A 21,244-nucleotide genomic window follows, 5' to 3' on the forward strand; every position below is an offset into this window, starting at 1 on the left:
CTTGGATACACTTGTCTCCTCAAGTGGGAAGCACTGTCAGCCAGGATCTGAAAATCTGGGCTAGTGTTCTTGTTTGTTTAGTAAGGCCCAGTGAGCCTTCTGGTGTGAGGCACGTTGTAGGCTGTGTGCACGGTTCAGGGCGGATGAGGACCTGGGAGCTGATAGCCTGTGTCTGCCCGCGGGTCAGCAAAGACCTCCCACTTCAGACAAGGCGATGCTCCCCGCCACATCCAAACGGGAGTTCTCACAGGAGAAGGGCCGCATCTCTTCCCCTCCGTGTTCCCAGGGCAGGCAGAGGACAGGACACATGGAAAGTGCTCAGCACACGTTGCAAAAGATGTCAGCAAACATTTCCACCCTACTTTAATATTCTTCAGTATACACAGATCCACTGGTCACACTGGTTTGCCAGTTAAATACTGTCCAGGCTGTGGTCACGCATCTCTTCTACCATAGTAAGAATGTGACCCGAGAACTGTGCGTCTCCTCAGAACCCTGGCCCACCGCGCTCTGCAGTTCTACACAGGGTAATAAGCGTTTCCCTTGCCTAGTCATTGTCATCTGGGTGTTTCTGTCACCGTGCTTACTGCAACACCCCTCCATGTCTGAGAAGCACTCCAACCTCGTCACGCTCTATACCCACACCCTGTCCACCTCTCTCATTCACAGAAGTAATCATCATTCATAGTCACAAACTTGTTTCATAAGTGTGATACAAAGCAAGCCACATACCTGCTGTATGAGAAGTGAAACTTACAAAATCGAAACTTCACTACACTCTCAGTGGCATTTTATTTTCATTTTCTATTCCTACTCAAACTTATTGGGAACATCAATAATGTCTACAGCACACAGAAGAGAATTCGATAGACACGCCATTCAAAAATAGCTTGGAGACTGGCATGAGGAACTAACCTCTAAGGACACTGGTTAGGGACGTGAGGAACGGAGCAGAGTGCCTGTCACCCGGGGAGACGGTCCTGCCCAGGCACGAATCCTCCCACGTCACGGGGAGAATGAACCTTGACCTCCCGTAGGACAGTAGGACAGGTGTCATCTCCTAAGAGCGAGGCCCTACCTGTGGGGGCCTTGGTGGTGGCCTTCCTGCTCTCCCGCGCCCCCTTCTGGGCCCACACATCCACTGCGTACTCCACGCCTGGCCTCAGGCCCGTCAGGACGGTGCTGCTCTGCTCCTTCCCAACCAGAAATTCCTTGGTCTCTCCGTCGGCAGAGGTGTAGCGCACCATGTACCTGTCGATGTCGGCCTCCACGGGGTCCCAGGAGACGGTGGCAGTGTTCTCTGTCACCTGCTTAGTGACCAGGTTTTTGGGGCTGTCAATGTCTAAGAGGAGAAGTGCTGATCAGTAAACCCTGTGATCAATAAATCACAGGCACCAGAGAGCAAGACCACTGCTGGGCAGGCGCAGTTTGCTGTTCCCAGGGTCTCCCTTCTCCTGTGTTGGTTTTCAGGGGTGTTATGGACACTGACTTGTCTGCACAGCTAGATTCTTGGATCCTCAAGGAGGCAGCACAGAAGAGTGGCATGGGTAATACCCCAGAGTGAGAGGGTGGGTTCTGGTCCCAGCCCGAGGCAGCTGAGGGTCAGGAAGCACCCTCATGGCTGCAGGCAGCAGACCATGGATCTTCTCCAGCTCTGCCCTCAGCCAGCCGTGGCCTTGGACCCCTCACTGCCTCTGACTGTGCCTCATATTCCTCATCTGTAAATGTGACCTCGTACTAGATAGATATTTGTTATTTGTCTGTCTGGTTTGGTTTGGTGTGGTACTTTGGATAGAATCCAGGGCCTCACATATGCTGGGCAAAAACACTTTACCACTGAGCTACACCCCCAGTTCTTAATCTTTATTTTGAAGTAGGGTCTTGTTAAGTTACCCAGACTGGCCTTGAGCTTGCCATCCTCCTGCCTCAGCTTTCTGAGTTGCTGGAATTCCAAGCATGCCCATTCAGTCTACATAGATTTTAAGGTACCATAATATTCCATAAATATTTAATGAATCAAACCCAATAAATGTAACTATGTGACTTGTAGAAATCACGCACTTCACTGAATTTGAGGATTCTCAACTGCGAAATGTGGTTTCTGCTCTATAACTTAAAAAAAAAAAAAAAAAAAAAAAAAAAACTTATCCTCTTTTGGGGGTAAAACAAATGAAGGAAATAACCCCCATTCATTGCTGGTGAACATACAACAGTTTAACACTATGGAAACATACTGACCAGTCCCTCAAAAATGCAAAATAGAGCTACAAAGCCAGGCCTGATGGCACATGCCTGTAATCCCAGCTATTTGTGAGGCTAAGGCAGAAGGATCACAAGTTTGAGGTCAGCCTCGGCAACGTAGCAAGACCCTGTCCCAAAATAAAATTTTAAGAAAGGACTGTGGATGTGGTTCACTGGTAGAGCACTTGCCTAGCATGTCAGAGTTCAATTCTCAGTACAGCCAGGGGGAAATAAAAGATAGAAATACCAAATGATATAGTAATTACACTTCTGGGCAGATGCCTAAAAGAAATGAATATATACATATCCATACAAAACTCGTACACAAATCCTCATAGCATCATTATGCACAATTGTGAAACAATAGAAAAAAATAAAACAGTCCAAAACCTGACACAAAATGTGGTATACCCATACAATGAAATATTAATTCACAACAAAATGAAGTACCCTACATGTTTACAACATGGATGCACCTGGAAAACACCACGCTCCATGAAGATAGCCAATCACAAAAAGCCACAGATTATGTTCACTCTGGATGGGAAAAGCTCAGGGAGGGAGATCCGTGGACAGACAGCAGCTGTTACCTGGAGCTGCAGGGACCAGGGACTGGGAGCTATTGGGAATGGATATGAGGTTTCTCTGTGGTGATGAAAACGTGCTGAAACAGGCTCTGGTGAAGTCTGCACAACTCTGTGAATGCACTAGAACTGTCGAACTGTGCATTGTAAAGGAGCAAATTTTATACTATGTAAACGCATATAAAGAAGACTTCCTGAAAAATGAAGAACAGAGATGGAAAAGCACCAAAACTGGAACTGTTACCACACATAACTACAACTGTGGGATCCTCAAATGCAGTCTAGATGAATCTAAACAGGATTTATCCACTAAGAAAGCAATAACCTCCCCTCGTTCCCTAGTGATCACAGCAAAAGCCATCTCCCAAAGCACCTACCCAGCACACAGTTCCTAAAGTACTTGACTTCTTTATATTTCTTCCCTTCCTAGAAGTATTTTGATGACTGACCACAAAGAAAACACAATTGGAGGTACAGTGGGTGGACATGACCAATCACCACTAGTCTTTATGAAACCCAAATATGAGGCTGAATCCAAGGACCTATTACAAGATAACGTGTTCAAAGTTACTGAAGGATGGTGGGAGTCCCATGACGAAGATCTGCCACCCAGGTCTGCCAGTGTCGGAGGAAAACCAAACATCCTCCCACAGAATTAGCGTGGTGTTAGACTGTCAGAGAGTGATGTCCCTACCTGTGGGGGCCTTGGTGTTGATTTTCCTGCTCTCCTGCTTCCCCTTCTGGGCCCACACGTAGACTCTGTACTCCATGCCTGGCCTCAGGCCCGTCAGGACGGTGCTGCTCTGCTCCTTCCCCACGGGAACCTCCCTGGTCTCTCCGTCAGCAGAGGTGTAGCGCACCACGTACTTGTCAATGTCGGCCTCCACAGGGTCCCAGGAGACGGTGGCAGTGTTCTCTGTCACCTGGTCAGTCACCAGATTTTTGGGGCTGTCAATGTCTAAGAGAAAAAGTGCTGATCAGTAAACGCTGTGATCAATGAATCACAGGCACCAGAGAGCGAGACCACTGCTGGGCAGAGGCGGCTTTCTGTTCTCAGGGTCTCCCTTCTCCTGTGTTGGTTTTCAGGGGTGTCACGACACGGACCTTGTCCACCAGCGGGATTCTTGGATCCTCAAGGAGGCAGCACAGGAGAGGAATGAGCAGCACCCCAGACTGAGAGGGGCCTGGTCCTGGGTCCAGCCTGAGGCACAGCTGAGGGTCAGGAAGCACCCTGGCTGCACCCAGCAGACCACAGACCTTCTCCAGCTCTGACCTTGAACCCCTCACTGCCTCTGACTGCCCCTCACGTTCCTCATCTATAAATGTGGGCCTTTCGCTAAATAGATTTTAAAATACCTTGATAATCCATGAGTATTTACAAATCAAACCATGAATCATCAGCTATGTAATTTGTAGAAATTCTGAATTTCACTTATTTGAATATTCTCAACTGCAAAATGGACATATCAATTCCTGTTCTACTTTAACAAATTCCTCTCAGGAAAAAAGAAATTAAAAAATTAAGCCTCATTCGTTGCTATTCGGCATGCAAAACAGCGCAACCACCATAGAAATATCTGGAGTTCCTTCAAAGTTGAAGATAGAATTACCAAATGATTCAGTTAATTCTACACTTAAGCACATATCTAAGATAAATGAAGATATATATGCAAACAAAACTTGCATACAAGGTTGTAAAGGTCAAGTTCAGTGGTAGAATGCTTGCCTAGGATGGGTATGATCCCCAGAAGCACAAAAATAAACTAATATGCAAATGTCCAAGTATCATTATTCACAACAGCTAAAAAGTGGAAATAACCCGCAAGCCCTGCAACCAATGAATTGATGAAGACAATGTGATATATTCATACAAAGAAATGTTAATTCACAGTAAAATTAGGTACTGATACATGGATGAACCTGGAAAATACTATACTCCATGAAAGAAGCCAATCACAAAAAGTCACAGATTATGTTCACTCTGGATGTGAAAAGCTCAGGGAGGGAGATCCGTGGACAGACAGCAGCTGTTACCTGGAGCTGCAGGGACCAGGGACAGGGAGCTATTGGGAATGGATATGAGGTTTCTCTGTGGTGATGAAAACGTGCTGAAACAGGCTCTGGTGATGTCTGCACAACTCTGTGAATGCACTAGAACTGTTGAACTGTGCATTGTAAAGGAGCAAATTTTATACTATGTAAACGCATATAAAGAAGACTTCCTGAAAAATGAGGAACAGAGATGGAAAAGCACTAAAACTGGAACTGTTATTGTATATAACTACAACTGTGGGATCCTCAAACGTAGTAAAGATGATTCTAAACAGGATTTATGGAGATCTTCAAGATGTGGCATATCAGAGGAAAACTGCATTTCCAGTTGCTCTGAGGCTCTAGATTCAAGCAGTAGGAGAACTGCTTCTCAGCAAGGTGGGGGACAGAGCAAAGTTATGGAAATTCACTGTTGGAAAGGTGCACTGACAAAGAACAAGACCGAGCGCATTGGTTCACTGCAGAGGCAGGGATGATACGAACAGAAATAAACACAGTGAACAGATTAGAGAGGAGAACCTTATAGATTAGAAAAGGAGCCTGAAATTACCTGATCCAGAGGCTGCACAGTGAACTGATATTTGAAAAGTGCTGTTTCTCAACTGGCTGCAGAGAGCAGAGGAGGCAGCCACCTTGAGGCAGCTGCCCTGCAGCCTGCTGCGGCAGGAACCAGGAGATGGTAACACACTGCCACACCGCCCTGGCGAGCAACTGTCCTGTGGCCTAGGGCGTCCCTGGCAGAATGTGAGTGAATGGGCACAGAGAAGATGGTGCCCAGGGGAGTCCAGTCAGAGATGCCACGGGGAGTGAGACTCACTTTCCCTTTGAGTTGGGCAGCTCCCGTGACCAGCCGAACAGGGTGGGGAGTGGACTGGTGGGCATGATTACTCTCAGAGCCAAGGCCTTGGAAGACCACAGCTGTGGGCAGCAGAGTGTGTGGGAGCTTTGGAGGGCTGGCTCCCCTGCTCCATGAGGAGAATTCTCAGGAAACTCCTGAGATCCGGGCTCCCAGCATAGGTAACTAGGTGTAGATGTCGTAGTAGGCACAGGGTATTTATTTTGATACTATATATTATTTGCTTCAGTGGTTGCATTATTTATTTCCCCCTTTTCTCTTAGGTGCTAGGAAACCAGAGGGAACTACAAGTTCAGAGAGTAGAGACTCTGCTTCTGAACTACACCCAGTCAAGAGGCAGTGTGATTTGCTCCACACACAAACCACACCCAAACTTCAGTAATACTTTAATACAAAGAATAGAAAAGACAAAAACCCCAAACTAACAATCAGGCCCGAAGCAGGAATATCTATGGGTGTCCTCAGGTCCCACTTAATGACATGTACTCCTATAACAGAAACAGAGAGAATTAACACAAAGACTGGATATCACACCTATAAGGGGATCTCAATCTCAATCACTCTAGCACACATTGGCAAGAAAGGATGTAACTTTAAAAGTCCCAGATATGATAAAGGAAGAGAAATAAATCCCAACTGATGCATAAAAGCAAAAAAACAAGGTAGCATGACAGCTTCTGAATTTCATGATTCACCAGCCACTGACTCCAAATATATTAAAATGGATGAAATATCAAATTAAAAATTCAAGAGAATGCTAATAAAAATGATCAACGAATTCCACAAGAATACATAAAAATAACCAAATGAATCAAGGAAATTAGTACAGGATATGAATGAGAAATGGAGATATTGAGAAGGAATCAAACAGAAATCTTAGAAATGAAAGAAACAAGAAATCATACAAGATGTTCAGTTGGAAGTCTCCCTAACAGACTACTGCATGCTGAAGAGAGACTCTCAGAGCTGAAAAACAAAGTGGCCAGCCTTGAACATTCAGATAATGCTTAAGAAAAGAAAACAAGTAACCATGATCAGAATATACAAGAACTCTAGGACTACATTGAGACCAAATTGAAGAATTATCGAAATTGAAGAGGATTGTGAGATGCAAGCTAATGGTATGAATAATCTTTTCAGGGAAAGAAGAGCAGAAAATTTTCCAAACATTGAGAATGAGATGGACATTCAGATACAAGAAGTGTTCAAAACTCCAAAAAGACAATATCAAAAAGAATCTCTACACAATACATTATAATTAAAATGCCTAACATACAGAACAAGGATAGAATTTTAAAAGTCTCAAGAGAAAATGCCAGATCACATTTTAAGGCAAGCTGATCAAAAGTACTTCTGATTTCTCAGCATAAACTCTAAGATCTAGGAGGGTTTGCAATGATGTGTTCCAAGCCCTGAAAGAAAATAACTGTGAACGAAGATTGCTATATCCAGTAAAGCAATCCTGTAGAATCAAATAAGAAATAAAAACCTTTCAATATAAGCAGAAGTTAAAAGACTTCATGACTACTAAGCCAGCACTACAGAAAATACTTAAAGAAACACTTCACACTGAAGAAATTTAAAAATAAAATTAAGCTTGCATGCACAAGTGAACAATCTCATTTAAGAATTAGGTAAGAAAATGTAAAATAGGACCAAATTAAACATTATCAATAAATCAAAATGTCAGGAATTAATAAATATCTCTCTATAATAACATGATTGTAAATGGTCTTGACTCTCCAATTAAAAGATATAGGCTGGCAGAATGAATTAAAATAACAAAACTCAACTATAGGTTGCTTGCCAGAGACTCACCTTACATGCATAAACAGCCACTGGCTGAAAGTGAAAGGATAGAAACTGACATTCCATGCAAATGGAGCCCCAAACAAGCAGGGATAGCTAGCTAATCTTATGTCTGATGAAGCAGACTTTAAGCCAAAAATAATCACTTCAAACAGGTAAAGGAAACAATCCAACAAGAAGATACAAGAATAGTAAATATTTATACAAAAAATATTGGTGCACCTAATTACATAAAACAGACACTATTCAAAGATTCAAATAGACCCAGTACAATAATACTGGATGATTTCAATACACCTTTCTCACCAATAGATAGGTTCTCCAGACATAAAGTCAGAAAAGACTCTTTGGATCTGACAAATATTATAAAGCAAATGAACTTAAAAGACATCTAGCTCTTGCTTTTATCTCCCCCTGACTTGCTTTCTTTCTCCTCCTTGCTTTCCACTCTCTCTAGTGCACGCCCTTTCTCTTTCCTTTCTCTTTCCCTCTCATTTTCTCTCTTACCCTGCAGGGAGACACTCTGTTTGCTTAATAAACTCCCTTATGTGGAAAAAAAAAAAAAGACATCTATAGAATATTTCATCCAAAACAGTTGAATATACTTCCTTCTCAGCAGTTCATGAAACATCGAAAAAGGACAGATTTGAGGCCACAAATCTACCCTTAGGAAATTCAAAAAAATTGATATAATTACTTGTATCTTATCAGATCTTATTGGAATAAAATGAGAAAAAATACCAAAAAAATCTTAAAGAAACAATATAAACACATGGAGATTGAACAATAAACTTTTGGGTTTGTTTTTATTTTTTGCAGTGCTGGGTATTGAACCCAGGGCCTGGGTCTATCAATAATCTACATCCCCAGCTCTCAACAATATACTTTTTATCTTATAGTTTTATTTAACAATACACTCTTGAATGATGAGTGGATGATACAAGAAATCAGGGTAGAAATTTTAAAATTCTTAAAATGAGAAGAGAAGAATAGTTACACAACATACCAGAATGTCTGGAACATTATGAAGGTAATTCTAAGAGAAAGATTTATAACTATGAGTGCCAATATAGGAAAATCAGAACAATCCCAAATGAACTACCTAATTATGCATCTCAAGGTCCTTGAAAAACAAGAACAAACAATTTCCAAAACCTGTAGAAGCTAAAAGCTAAGATCAATAAAATTGACAATTTAAAAAAAAAAAATACAAAGGATCAATGGAATAAAACATGGTTCTTTGAAAAAGTAAACATTATTGATAAGACCTTGACCAAACTAACCAATGGAAAAATGAGAAGACACAAATTAATAAAATTTGAGATGTAAAAGGAGACTATTTTGAAAATTAGGGACTATTTTGAAATAAATTAGAAAACTTGGAAGAAATGGTTACCTTTCTAGACACATATTGAACTGCCAAAACTGAATCAAGAATACACAGAAAACCTAAAAAGACCAGTAACCAGTGAGATAGAAGCAGTGATAAAAAGTCTTCCAAAGAAGAAAAGCTCAGACCCAGATGAAGTCTACCAGATGTTTAAAGAAGAACTAATGCCAATGCTTCTCAAATTATTTCATGAAATAGAAAGGTATGGAACACATCCAAATTCATTCTATGAAGCCCATATCACCCTCAGATAAGTACACATCAAGGAAAGAAAACTACAGACCAATATCCCTGATAAACTTAGATGCAAAAATCCTTAATAAAATATTAGCAAATCATATTCAACAACATATTAAGATCATATATTATGACCATGTTGGTTTTATCCCAGAGATGCAAGGATGGTTTAACATATGCAAATCAATAAATGTCATTCACCACATAAATACAATTAAGGACAAAAATCACATACTCTTCTCATCTACTTCTCAATAGATGCAGAGAAAGTCTTTGACAAAACTCAGCAGCCATAATGCTAAAACCACCCATTAATTCTAAAACCACTGAAGAATCTAGGGATGGAAGGAACCTATCTCAACATCATAAAGGCTATGTATGACGGGCACAAAAGCTTTCTAGCTCACAGATCTACATGTAGGGCTTCTTTGAATCTCTTCTCTTCTTAGAAGTCTTTTAAGGTTAACCACAAAAGAAATATGTAATTGGAGGTACAGTGAGTGAGTATGTCTAATCATCATTAATCTTTATGAAACCAAATTATGAGACTGAATATAGGCTCCTTATGATAAGATCACATGTTAAACAGCACCAAGGTATGAGGCGAGTAGTATGAGAAGGTCTATCATTCAGATCTTCTACACATCACCGATTTTTGCCAATATCAGAGAAGGAAAATCACGCTCAGCTTCCCAAGGGTTTAGCATAACATGTTACATTCCCAAAGAATGACATTCATTACCTGTGGGGTATTTGGTGTAGGCCTTTTTGCTCTCCTGGATCCCCCTCTGGGCCCACACGTGGACAGCGTACTCCATGCCTGGCCTCAGGCCCGTCAGGACGGTGCTGCTCTGCTCCTTCCCAACCAGAAGTTCCCTGGTCTCTCCGTCGGCAGAGGTGTAGCGCACCACGTACTTGTCAATGTCGGCCTCCACGGGGTCCCAGGAGACGGTGGCAGTGTTCTCTGTCACCTGGTCAGTCACCAGATTTTGAGGGCTGTCAATGTCTAAGAGGAGAAGTGCTGATCAGTAAACGCTGCTCACAGGCACCAGAGAGCGAGACCACTGCTGGGCAGAGGCGGCTTTCTGTTCTCAGGGTCTCCCTTCTCCTAGGTTGGTTTTCAGGGGTGTCACGACACGGACCTTGTCTACCAGCTGGATTCTTGCATCCTTGAGGAGGCAGCACAGAAGAGTGGAATGAGCGGCACCCCAAAACCTGAGGCACAGCTGAGGGTCAGGAAGCAGCCTGGCTGTAGGCAGCAGACCACAGATCTTCTCCAGCTCTGCCCTCAGCCACCGTGGCCTAGGACCCCTCACTACCTCTGACTGCACCTCACATTCCTCATCTGTAAATGTGACCTTTCACTAAATAGATTTTAAGATACCTCGATAACCCATGAGTATTCCATGAACCGAACCGTGAGTCATCAGATGAGAGACATATAGACATCCTGTGCTGCATTAGAGCATTGTCAGCTGCATAGGCAGCCTGGCTCCTGTTCTGCTACCTCAACAGATTTCTGTTCTGCTATTTCAACAAATAACCCTCATGTGGGCGCAGTGGCACCTGGTATGCCCTGCTACTCAGGAGACTGAGATGGGAGGATCACATGTTCAAGGCCAGCCTTGGTAACTTAGTAAGACCCTGGGTCAAAATAATTTTTTTTAAGAACTGAGGATATAGCTTAGTGATGAAGTAATTTTCTAGCATGCACAAGGCCCTGGGTTCAATCCCCGGTCACACACACACACACACACACACACACACACACGCACACACACACACAAACATAACCATCAATCATTGTTGGTGGGAATGTAAAATGACACAAACACTTTAGAAATAGTTTGGGGATGATGACACATAATGGGGGGAGGGAAGGGTTAGTGTTAGGGTTACAGTTAGGGTGAGGGAGGGGGACAAGTATGGAGGAAGGAAGGACTGTATAGAGGGAAAAGAGGGGTGGGAGGGGTGGGGGGAAGGGAAAAAATAACAGAATGAATCAAACAACATTACTCTATGTAAATTTATGATTACACAAATGGTATGCCTTTACGCCATGTACAGAGAAGCAACATGTATCCCATTTGTTTACAATAAAAATAAATAAATAAATAAATAAAATAAAATGAAAAACTATCATAATTTAAAAAAAAAAAAAAAAAGAAATAGTTTGGTAGTGCCCCGAAGATTAAAGACAGAATTAGTAAATTATCTAGAAAGTCCCCTTCTAGGCATATACCTAAGAGAAATGAAGACACATATGCACACAAAACCTTGTACACAAATGCTCGTGGTACCATTACTCAAAATAGCTAAAAAGTGGAACCAACTCTAATATCCAATAACTGATGAATGGATAAAAAGTATATAACTATACATTGAAATACTAATTCACAACAAAATTAAGTACCTATGCATGCTACAACATGGATGCACCTGGAAAACACCACGCTCCATGAAGATAGCCAGGCACAAAAAAACCACAGATTATGTTCACTCTGGATGTGAAAAGCTCAGGAAAGGAGATCCGTGGACAGACAGCAGCTGTTACCTAGGGTTCTGGGACCGGGGACAGGAAGCTATTGGGAATGGATATGAGGTTTCTCTGTGGTGATGAAAACGTGCTGAAACAGGCTCTGGTGACGTCTGCACAACTCTGTGAATGCACTAGAACTGTCGAACTGTGCATTGTAAAGGAGCAAATTTTATACTATGTAAATGCATATAAAGAAGACTTCCTGAAAAATGAAGAACAGAGATGGAAAAGCACCAAAACTGGAACTGTTACCACACATAACTACAACTGTGGGATCCTCAAATGTAGTAAAGATGATTCTAAACAGGATTTATCCACTAAGAAAGCAATAACCTCCCCTCGTTCCCTAGTGATCACAGCAAAAGCCACCTCCCCAGGGACCCAGCATACAATTCCTAATATACATGACTTCTTTATATCTCTTTCCTTTCTAAAAGGGACTAACCACAAAGAAAACATACAACTGGAGGAACAGTGGGGGGACATGACAAGTCACCACTAATCTTTATGAAATATGAAGCTGAATCTCAGGACCTGTTACAAGATAATGTATTCAAAGTTACTGATGGATGGTAGGAGTCACATGACAAAGTCCGCCATCCAGGTCTGCCAGTGTTGGAAAGGAAAACCAAACTTCCTCCCATGGAAAAAAAGGCCCACTCTCACATGACTGGTGGGACTGCAAATTGGTGCAGCCACTCTGGAAAACAGTGTGGAGATTCCTCGGAAAACTTGGAACCACCGTTTGACCCAGTTATTCCACTTCTAGATTTATACCCAAAGGACTTAAAATCAGCATACTACAGTGACACAGCCACATCAATGTTTATAGCAGCTCAATTCACAATAGCTGAGCTATGGAACCAACCTAGTTGCCTTTCAACAGAAGAATGGATAAAGAAAATGTGATATATGTGCATGAGGGAATATCACTCAGCCATGAAGAAGAATGAAATTATGGCATTTGCCCTATATGGATGGAACTAGAGGCTATCGTGCTCAGTGAAATAAGCCAATCCCAAAAAACAAAGGCCGAATGTTCTCTCTGATATGCTGATACTAACACACAAGGACGGGGGCAGAATAGAAGTTCATTGGATTAGATGAAGGAGAAGGAAGGGAAGGGAAGATGGGAATAGGAAAAGTGGTGGAATGAATCAGACATGACTTTCCTCTCTTCATTTATGAATACAGACCAATGAAACTCCACATCACGTACAAACACAAGAACGAGAAGTTCAACTCCATGTATGTATATGTCAAAATACACTCTACCGTCATGTAAAACTAAAAAGAACAAATAAAAATAAATAAATAAAAACATCCTCCCACAGGTGTAGCATGAAAGGCGTTAGACGGCCAGAGGGCGATGCCCTACCTGTGGGAGCCTTGGTGGTGGCCTTCCTGCTGGCCCGCGCCCCCTTCTGGGCCCACACATCCACCACGTACTCCACGCCTGGCTTCAGGCCCCTCAGGACGGTGCTGCTCTGCTCCTTCCTCACGGGAACCTCCCTGGTCTCTCCGTCGGCAGAGGTGTAGCGCACCACGTACTTGTCAATGTCGGCCTCCACGGGGTCCCAGGAGACGGTGGCAGTGTACTCTGTCACCTTGTCAGTCACCAGATTTTTGGGGCTGTCAATGTCTAAGAGGAGAAGTGCTGATCAGTAAACGCTGCTCACAGGCACCAGAGAGCGAGACCACTGCTGGGCAGAGGCGGCTTTCTGTTCTCAGGGTCTCCCTTCTCCTAGGTTGGTTTTCAGGGGTGTCACGACACGGACCTTGCCTACCAGCTGGATTCTTGGATCCTCAAGGAGGCAGCACAGAAGAGGGGCATGATCGGCACCCCAGACTGAGAGGGGCCAGGTTCTGTCCCAGCCTGAGAGGCCAAACCAGCTGTGATGGTTACATCTAGCCCAGCGTGCCATGACCCCTGGCCTCTGCTCCTGCCCTGACTTCTCCTCCCCCCTGATTCCCAGCCTCCTTCCTCCTGACCTGGCCTCTCCTGCCCCTCGCAGCTCTTTCTCTGGACCTTTGGCCTCCCCACAGCTTACTCCACCCAGTGTGTCAAACACGTGCACCAGAATTTGCACTAAGCAAGCTGAAAGGACAGTGGCCCAAGTCCAAGGAGGAGACTCGAGAGCCTCTGAGCAGCAACCTGGAGAGCAGGCAGTCAGCGTGCGAACAGCCGACTGGGAAGGAGGCCGGACTCGCACGCCTCCATCCCCGGGAAATGGACATGGGGCACTAGACCCTGTCTGGTGTTTCACTAGAAAAACACAGTGATCATTTCTGCCTAGACAATCATCCGAAAGGCAGAAACCGAACACACTTCACAGGAAGGGTGTGAGCAGGGGGGAGGTCCTTTTTAAGTTGGTTTGGGATCGGGATTCTGGCTCTCTCGGCCGACACTGCCTGTTTCTTCAAACCTCCTTCTTACCAAGAAACACTCGGCTTCTGAGCAACGAGGAGGGAGCACGGCCGGGAGGAATGGGGGCCACAGGCAGTGACCGTCCATCTGTGAAGACCGCAAGCCTCTCAGGGAGGTGAGAGGGGCTCCCTTCCATGTGAAGGATGTTAAGCCCCAGCCCACGAAGCCGCCCCGCCTGCCAAGGTCAGAGGAGGAAACCGGCCTGCACAGACCAGCCTGCACAGAGCCAGTGTGACGCAGGCCCCTCACCTGTGGGGGCCTTGGCGTCGGCCTTCCTGCTGTCCCGGGCTCCCTTCTGGGCCCACACGTGGAAGGCGTACTCCATGCCTGGCCTCAGCCCCGTCAGGACGGTGCTGCTCTGCTCCTTCCCCACGGGAACCTCCCTGGTCTCTCCATCCGCGGAGGTGTAGCTCACTATGTACCTGTCGATGGCGGCCTGCACGGGGTCCCAGGAGAGAGTGACCGTATTCTCCGTCACCTGGTCAGTCACCAGGTTTTGGGGGCTGTCAATGTCTGGAAAGAACATGTTTGGAAAAGCCTAAGCTCTGACTGCAGAAGGAAGGATGGCAAGTCCAGGGCCAGCCTGGGTCATTGAGCAAGACCCACTCTCAAAACAAAAAGTAAAGGGGGCCGGGGCTCCATGTTAGCGCACTCGCCTGGGTTCCATCCTCAGCACCACATAAAAATAGCATAAAGGTACTGTGTCCTCCTACAACTAAAAAGATAAAAACTAAAATAATAAAAGGGTTGCTCAGTGGCAGAGCACCCCGGGTTCAATCCCCGCTACTGAGAAAACAGTATGGAAGAGGGAGCGGGGAGAAAGCAACCCCTGGTTCTCAAAGGGGGATCATCACGAACTTGGTGCTACTTCTTGGTGCCCAGCTCCCTCACGCGGAAGGAAGACTGCCCTTGGTAGTACGCGCACACCGGCGCTCATTAAACACCTGCCAAGCTCTGGGGCACCTGCCTTCTCATTTCACGAAGGCCTACTTCACCGGGCAGCACTCTGAAAGAGTATCGCCCCAACCCTTGCAATGACCACATCCTACACGTGTCCCAAAACACTGCCACAGCACAGCTTTACTTCTGTGCTGCACAACTCTGACCTCTCTCTACTCACCCGTCGGGGCCTTGGTGTCAGCCTTCTTGCTGTCCCGGGCCCCCTTCTGGGCCCACACCTGGACGGTGTACTCCATGCCTGGCCTCAGGCCCGTCAGGACAGTGCTGCTCTGCTCCTTGGCCACTGGAACCTCCCTGGTCTCTCCATCTGCCGAGGTGTAGCTCACTATGTACCTGTCGATGTCAGCCTGCACAGGGTCCCAGGAGACAGTGATTGTATTCTCCGTCACCCGGTCAGTCACCAGGTTTGCCGGGCCATCGATTTCTTTAAGATACAAAAGAAGAAGGTAGCGGGCTGGGGAGATAGCTCAGTTGGTAGAGTGCTTGCCTCGCAAGCACAAGGCCCTGAGTTCGATCCCCAGTACCGCAAAAAAAAAAAAAAAAAAAAAAAAAAAAAAAAAAAAGAAGGTAGACTTTACCACCCTCTAGGTCCTGAAAAGCCAGCACATTCACCAAATGTGAATCACCTCCATCAGCCTCAGAGTCCTCAGAGTCTGCTGTATGCCAACGATTGAGTGACTGGGAGGTTTAATCAAGGAAACGGTCAGATCCCAAGAATGAGCTACTAGCATTTGTAGGTACAGTACCAACAGATAGATCAAGGCTGCAAGCTTTTCCCATAACTTGCTTTTGGATAAAAAGAATTGGTCTTCACATACAGATTTCTCCTTTACCCTGTATTAACACAACACACTCTTTCTCTTCCTAACTTCTTGTAAGCAATTACTCTGATAACCCTCTATATTCGTTTTGGGGAAGAAAAATATCCTGGAAGTAGGAGACGTCCATTCTTTCCATCTAAACACCATGTCTGTGTCCAGGAACCAGAAAGTTTTAAAGGGAGAGTATTTAAGGTCTGGGCTAATAAAAATAATCCTGTTTATTAGAGCTGCCCAGGTTTCCATGTGACCGCACCTCTAGAAAGAGGGAAGTGTTGGTGCTACCTCACAGGCCAGGGTGAATTCTATAGGAGCCATCGCATAGTAAATGCTACGTGAGCTGTTACCACAGGTGGCACTTGAGGTGTGAAATGTCACATTCTCCTCAAAAATGTAACCCCAGAGAGAGTTAAAAGTCAAAGTGACCTGTTGTACCGTTAGAAGGTGATGCCTTTCTTGCTGTGTTTAAACACCAACTCCTCAAAAGGCTGGGCTCTCCGAGAGAGCAAACGCATTTCACACCTGCCTGGCAGCGCTTGCCAAGCCTGGCAGATTGACTCTGGGAAATCCGTGGCCAAGGGACATGACTGGCCTTAAGGACCAGAGTTCAGACTGCAGCACAGACAACTGTCACGTAAGGACAGAAGACAGCTCCCAGGATCTGAGCTGGCTTTACCACTCCGGCCTCTCCACACCATAACCCCTCACAGGCCTGCCACCCTTAGCGAGCACGGGTGACTACCTGACCGGAAGCCTCTGCACACACTGCTGTCACCTCTCACTCCCACCTGCCTCCCAGGCTCTGTTCAGTTGTCACCTCCTCCAACAGCCTGCCATGACCCCTCTCCCACCCCAGACTGCAGTTGGTATCCTTTTTATTAGGTTGCCACAGTTCCAGGGGTGAGTGTTTCCCCTAGACCATAACCCGGCGTACTTGATCTTTTTCACTTGTCTTCTCTACAAATCCTCCTTGTGGAATCCGCCCGGCTTTCCCTGTGACCAAGCTGCGGTAGGACCGGGGCTGTAACGCCCTCTAGCTGCTCACTTGTGAACAACTCCCAGGTATGAACCAGGTCCATGCCTGACACCCCCCTGCCCAGCAGCAATGCCACCCTCCGGTGGATCCCCAGTGGTGGGGTGCTTACTGACACCACCCCCACCTGAGACAGGAGAAGATTCTTCTCTAGTCCACCCTCCATTGTCTTAAAAGGGCAGATCCACAGGGTTTCTTCTCACAATGCTCAAAATCCGAGTGAACAGACAATCGTGTAATATAAACAAGGAGGTAGCAGTCTCCAGTCCACAGGCCAAACCTGCCCCACTGCAGATAGTCATAAGTTTCACTGGAACACGGTTGTGCCAGCTCATCTACACACTGTTGTCTGTGGCTCTTTTCACCTTGCCTGGAAGAGCTGAGTAGCTGCACAGAAACTGCTTGGTCTCCAAAGCCAAAGACATTCACTATCTGACCCTTTACAGAAAACCCAATGATTCTGACTTTCAACAGTTAGAACTCCCAGTCCTTACTGTCAACTTCTACCCTCCCTGGAGAAGAGGTGGGCTCTCTGAGGCCCACCAGCATCCAGCAGGCTGTGCACCACAAAATATTCCAAGGGCCAAATGCCGATTAATTCTAAGAATGACCTTTGCTGTCATTTATATAACACTTGCCACGTGTCAGGTATTTCATGTGAAGTAACTCCGATAACTCTCCCAACGACCTCTGATGCAGACGCTCATGCGCCATTTTACTGATAAGAAACTGAGGAACAGAGGTGAAGTAACTTGCCTACAGCTACTTGCCTAGTAAATGGCAGAGCTGCGATTAAAATCTGGACAGTCACACTCCAAAACCATGTTCCTAATGATGTCCTTGCTTCTCTGAAAGTCTCTAGACTGAGTGACTGTCCAGAACAGGGCTCACAAAATAAGCAAATCCTTTTCCCCGATTTCCTGTTGAGTGTTTTAGAACCTCAAGTAGGCATCACAGTCAGGCTGCTCAGAGTTCAGGGAAGCACTAGGGAGGTGTAGGCTGAAGGAACGGCCAGGCTCTGTCTCAGCACACCTGCAGGCTGGAGCTGAGCCGAATGAGTGGATGAAGTTCACAACGCTTATGTTCCTAAAGTTCAAAGGCGGAACCAGCACATTTGGTGAATGTTGACTCACGAAGCAAACCATTCCCATGGTTGGAAAGAGGGCTCCAGACCATGTGCCAAGTGCCCACACCATCACTGTAAACTGAGGTAAGCGTCCAAATTCCCTGTCTGTCCGTCTTTAGTTTTCACACTCAGAAAAGTGAAAATTAGAAGAAAAAAAAAAAAAAAGGCACTCTACTGAGAGAGCTGCATACAGAATTCTAGCCCAAATAAATATGACCTTCTGCATCAAATAAAAAGTCTGGTCTTCTCAGTTTAAAATTAAAAAGGAAAAGAATTTCTAATTACGAAACTCAAAATTGCTTTTGCAAGTTTCCTCTACCCCTGCTAGCCAAAGAGCTGATGCCAAGTGGCAACGACCTCCTGATTCAAACACGAACTCCCCTCGCCCTGGGGCATCGTGCCGACCCGGCCTTCCGTTACCTGTGAGGGCTTGGGTGTCGGCCTTCTTGCTCCTCTGGTTGCCCCTCTCGGCCCAGACATACACCTTGTATGACTCCCCCGGCTTCAGGCCAGTCAGGACGGTGCTACGCTGGTGCTTGGGTGCTGCTGTCTCCTTGGTCTCCCCCTCGGGGGAAATGTAGCGAACCACGTACTTGTCGATGTCAGCCTTCACAGGGTCCCAGGAGACTACTGCTGAGTCTTCTGTCACGTGATCAGTGGCCACATTCCTCGGACCATCAATTTCTTCATAAAAATGCATGAGAAAGAAACATTAGAGAACCATTTTGGCTGGTCAAGATCACAGATGCTTTAAGATCTGGTTCATCTGGGCGACTTCATCCCATAGTCTACACCAGGCAAGAGGCCAGGGACAGGTAGACAACTGACCTGTGCTTCAAGCTGAGTTCGTTTCTTCCACAATTCACTGCACATCCATTAAGTGCCAGGGGATGGACTCCCTGGGAGTCATCAATGGATGAAACAGAAATCCCTGCCGGTATCGAGTTTATATTCAAAAAGGACCAACCCAGAACAATATGCAGGTCTTGGCCCCGACACACATGCTTCCCAATAACATGTCCTGAACTTGTGGCTTTAGAAAATCCAAAATCTTTTTCACACATGTCCCTACTAACCCAGGGGCTTTTGACCATTGTAAACACTGGGTGCCTGCTAAGTACCACCACCAGAGACTCCACTTCAGAAGATCTCAGATAAGCCTGGGCATTTCTAGTTTTAAAAGTCAGTACATAACACAAACTCTCAAGTGACTGATGCACATCAAAAACCAAGAGTCTTATGTTAAGCCACACCATGCTCATTTTTTGCAAGTATAATACATTTCCTGGACCCAACACGGACCCTTATCTTATAACTTCCATTTATCATTTAGCCTTTTGTTCAATATACCTACTTTCCTGTCCAGTTTCTTGTCACTGGAGAAACTTATAATAAGCCATCTAAGCACATCCATCAAGATCCCTGGTAAAGATGCTGCTCTCAGCAAATCCAAGGCATGCCACCAGAACACTCCCAAATGCACATTGGCATATTTGGGGGTGAATAAACAAAACAGCTTCTTCCTCTCAGACACCTAAGCATTTTTTCTCCCTCCCATGCTGCTCTTGGTCTCTGGGCTAAAGATTCTCCAGGGAGAATTTACAACTTCACATAGTCTCATTTTTTACTATCAGCTATAATGTATCTTTCTTGAGCACAATGGCAATGTTTTATTTGTGTGTAGAGATGAAACAGGTTCCATCACCAGAGGAAGCGCAGATTTCATTTAGTAAGTCAACTGCCATTTACTGAGTGCATACTAAGTGCCTGGTGCTTTTTATACATTACTTTATCAAATCTCATGGCAGAAATACAAGGCATTTATCAGATACTCCCATGGAAAATGAATAAAAGCCACCGTTTTCAGAGCACTAAGTATATGTCAAACTCAAAGAGGTTAGATAACTTGTTTAAGATTGCTCAGATAGTAAACAGTAGTCACTGACGCATTCCACAAAGTCACTGAATGTTCCTGGGAGCTAAGGATTTATCAGGTTTCCCCATTCCCAATCCCCCCAAAAATGTTGAAGCACTACCCCAAGGACCTCATAATGTGACCTTAGTTAGAAATAGAGTTTCTCCAGAAATAATCAAGTTAAAATGGGGTCATTAGGGTGGACTCAATCCCATAGGACTTGAGGAATATAATATATGTATAAGTCACATAACAAGGATTGCCAGTGAACATCAGAGGCTAGAAGATGCAAGGAGGATCTTCCTCTCCAACCAACAGAGAGATTATTTTCCTGGGGACACCTTGATTTCAGACTTCTAGTCTCCACAACTATGAGATAAAATTTTCCATTGTTTTAAGCCATCCAGTTTTGGCATGTTGTTCCAGCAGCCTTTGGAACTAACATAAGCAATGAACAAGACTCAGACTGTCTTATGAGTGTACATTCTCTTGGGAAGAGACAGACAGTGAGCAAGCAGTACAGCACCATGAATTCACATAAGGCAAGGTCAAGGGAGTCCAGGGTGAGGAACAGGGGCGAGGGATATAGCTGAGGGGGCAGAGCAGGTGCTGAACATGTGCAAGGCCTTGGCTTCAATCCTCAGCACCACAAAGGAAGAAAGCAAGCAATGAACAAATGGTCTTCGTGATTTTAGACAAGGAAATCAGGGAAGATCTCTGGCACTAAGGATGTCATGTTTGAACAAAGACCTAAATGAAATGAGGCAGCCAGTCATAAGCACCTGGCAGGACTTCCTACCAGGTAGGAGCAGCAAGCTGATAGACCCTGCCTCATGTGTTCAGGCAACAGCAAGGAGGCCCGTGCATCTGGACAGAGTAAGGGACTGCGTAAGGCCAGTGAGACAAGGGCAAGAGTGGACTGTGGACGGCCTTGAGGCCATTGTAATGACTTTGGCTTTTGCACTGAGATGAGAAGTCTCTGGGGTTTTGCAAAGAAGGATGGTATGGTCTGACTTCTGTTACTAAAGGATTCTTGTAGCTGCTGAGAAGAGTACAGACTGCAGCAGGTTGAGTGGAGGACACCCAGAGGCCACTCTAACAGTTTGGGTGCAAGATGACAGGGGTTCAGACAACTGCGGCAGTGACAAAGGTCCTGAAAGGGGTTGGTTTGGGAGTTTTCAAAGGTAAAGCTGCCAGAATCTGCTGGCAAACTTGATATGGAATACAGTGAATGATTCGTTGGTTTGGGGCCTGAG

General features: G+C 45.2%; 1 protein-coding gene across 4 annotated transcripts in view; it reads right to left on the minus strand.

Annotated features, from left to right (window-relative positions):
- Positions 1-21,244, minus strand: part of TNN (tenascin N) — a 70,452-nt gene that overhangs the window by 25,500 nt on the left and 23,708 nt on the right. For 2 of the 4 annotated variants that reach the window (XM_079107255.1, XM_079107252.1), the window contains exons 7-13: positions 18,494-18,757; positions 15,257-15,520; positions 14,386-14,649; positions 13,087-13,350; positions 9,912-10,175; positions 3,520-3,783; positions 1,079-1,342 (exon numbers count right to left, since the gene is read on the minus strand). In XM_079107255.1, coding sequence (XP_078963381.1) covers positions 1,079-1,342; positions 3,520-3,783; positions 9,912-10,175; positions 13,087-13,350; positions 14,386-14,649; positions 15,257-15,520; positions 18,494-18,757 — 1,848 coding nt within the window. The remainder of the gene's footprint in view (positions 1-1,078; positions 1,343-3,519; positions 3,784-9,911; positions 10,176-13,086; positions 13,351-14,385; positions 14,650-15,256; positions 15,521-18,493; positions 18,758-21,244) is intronic. The other 2 variants (XM_079107254.1, XM_079107253.1) reach the window with 2 other exon arrangements.

Source organism: Sciurus vulgaris (genome assembly GCF_902686455.1).
Source record: "Sciurus vulgaris genome assembly, chromosome: 12".
Taxonomy (NCBI): domain Eukaryota; kingdom Metazoa; phylum Chordata; class Mammalia; order Rodentia; family Sciuridae; genus Sciurus; species Sciurus vulgaris.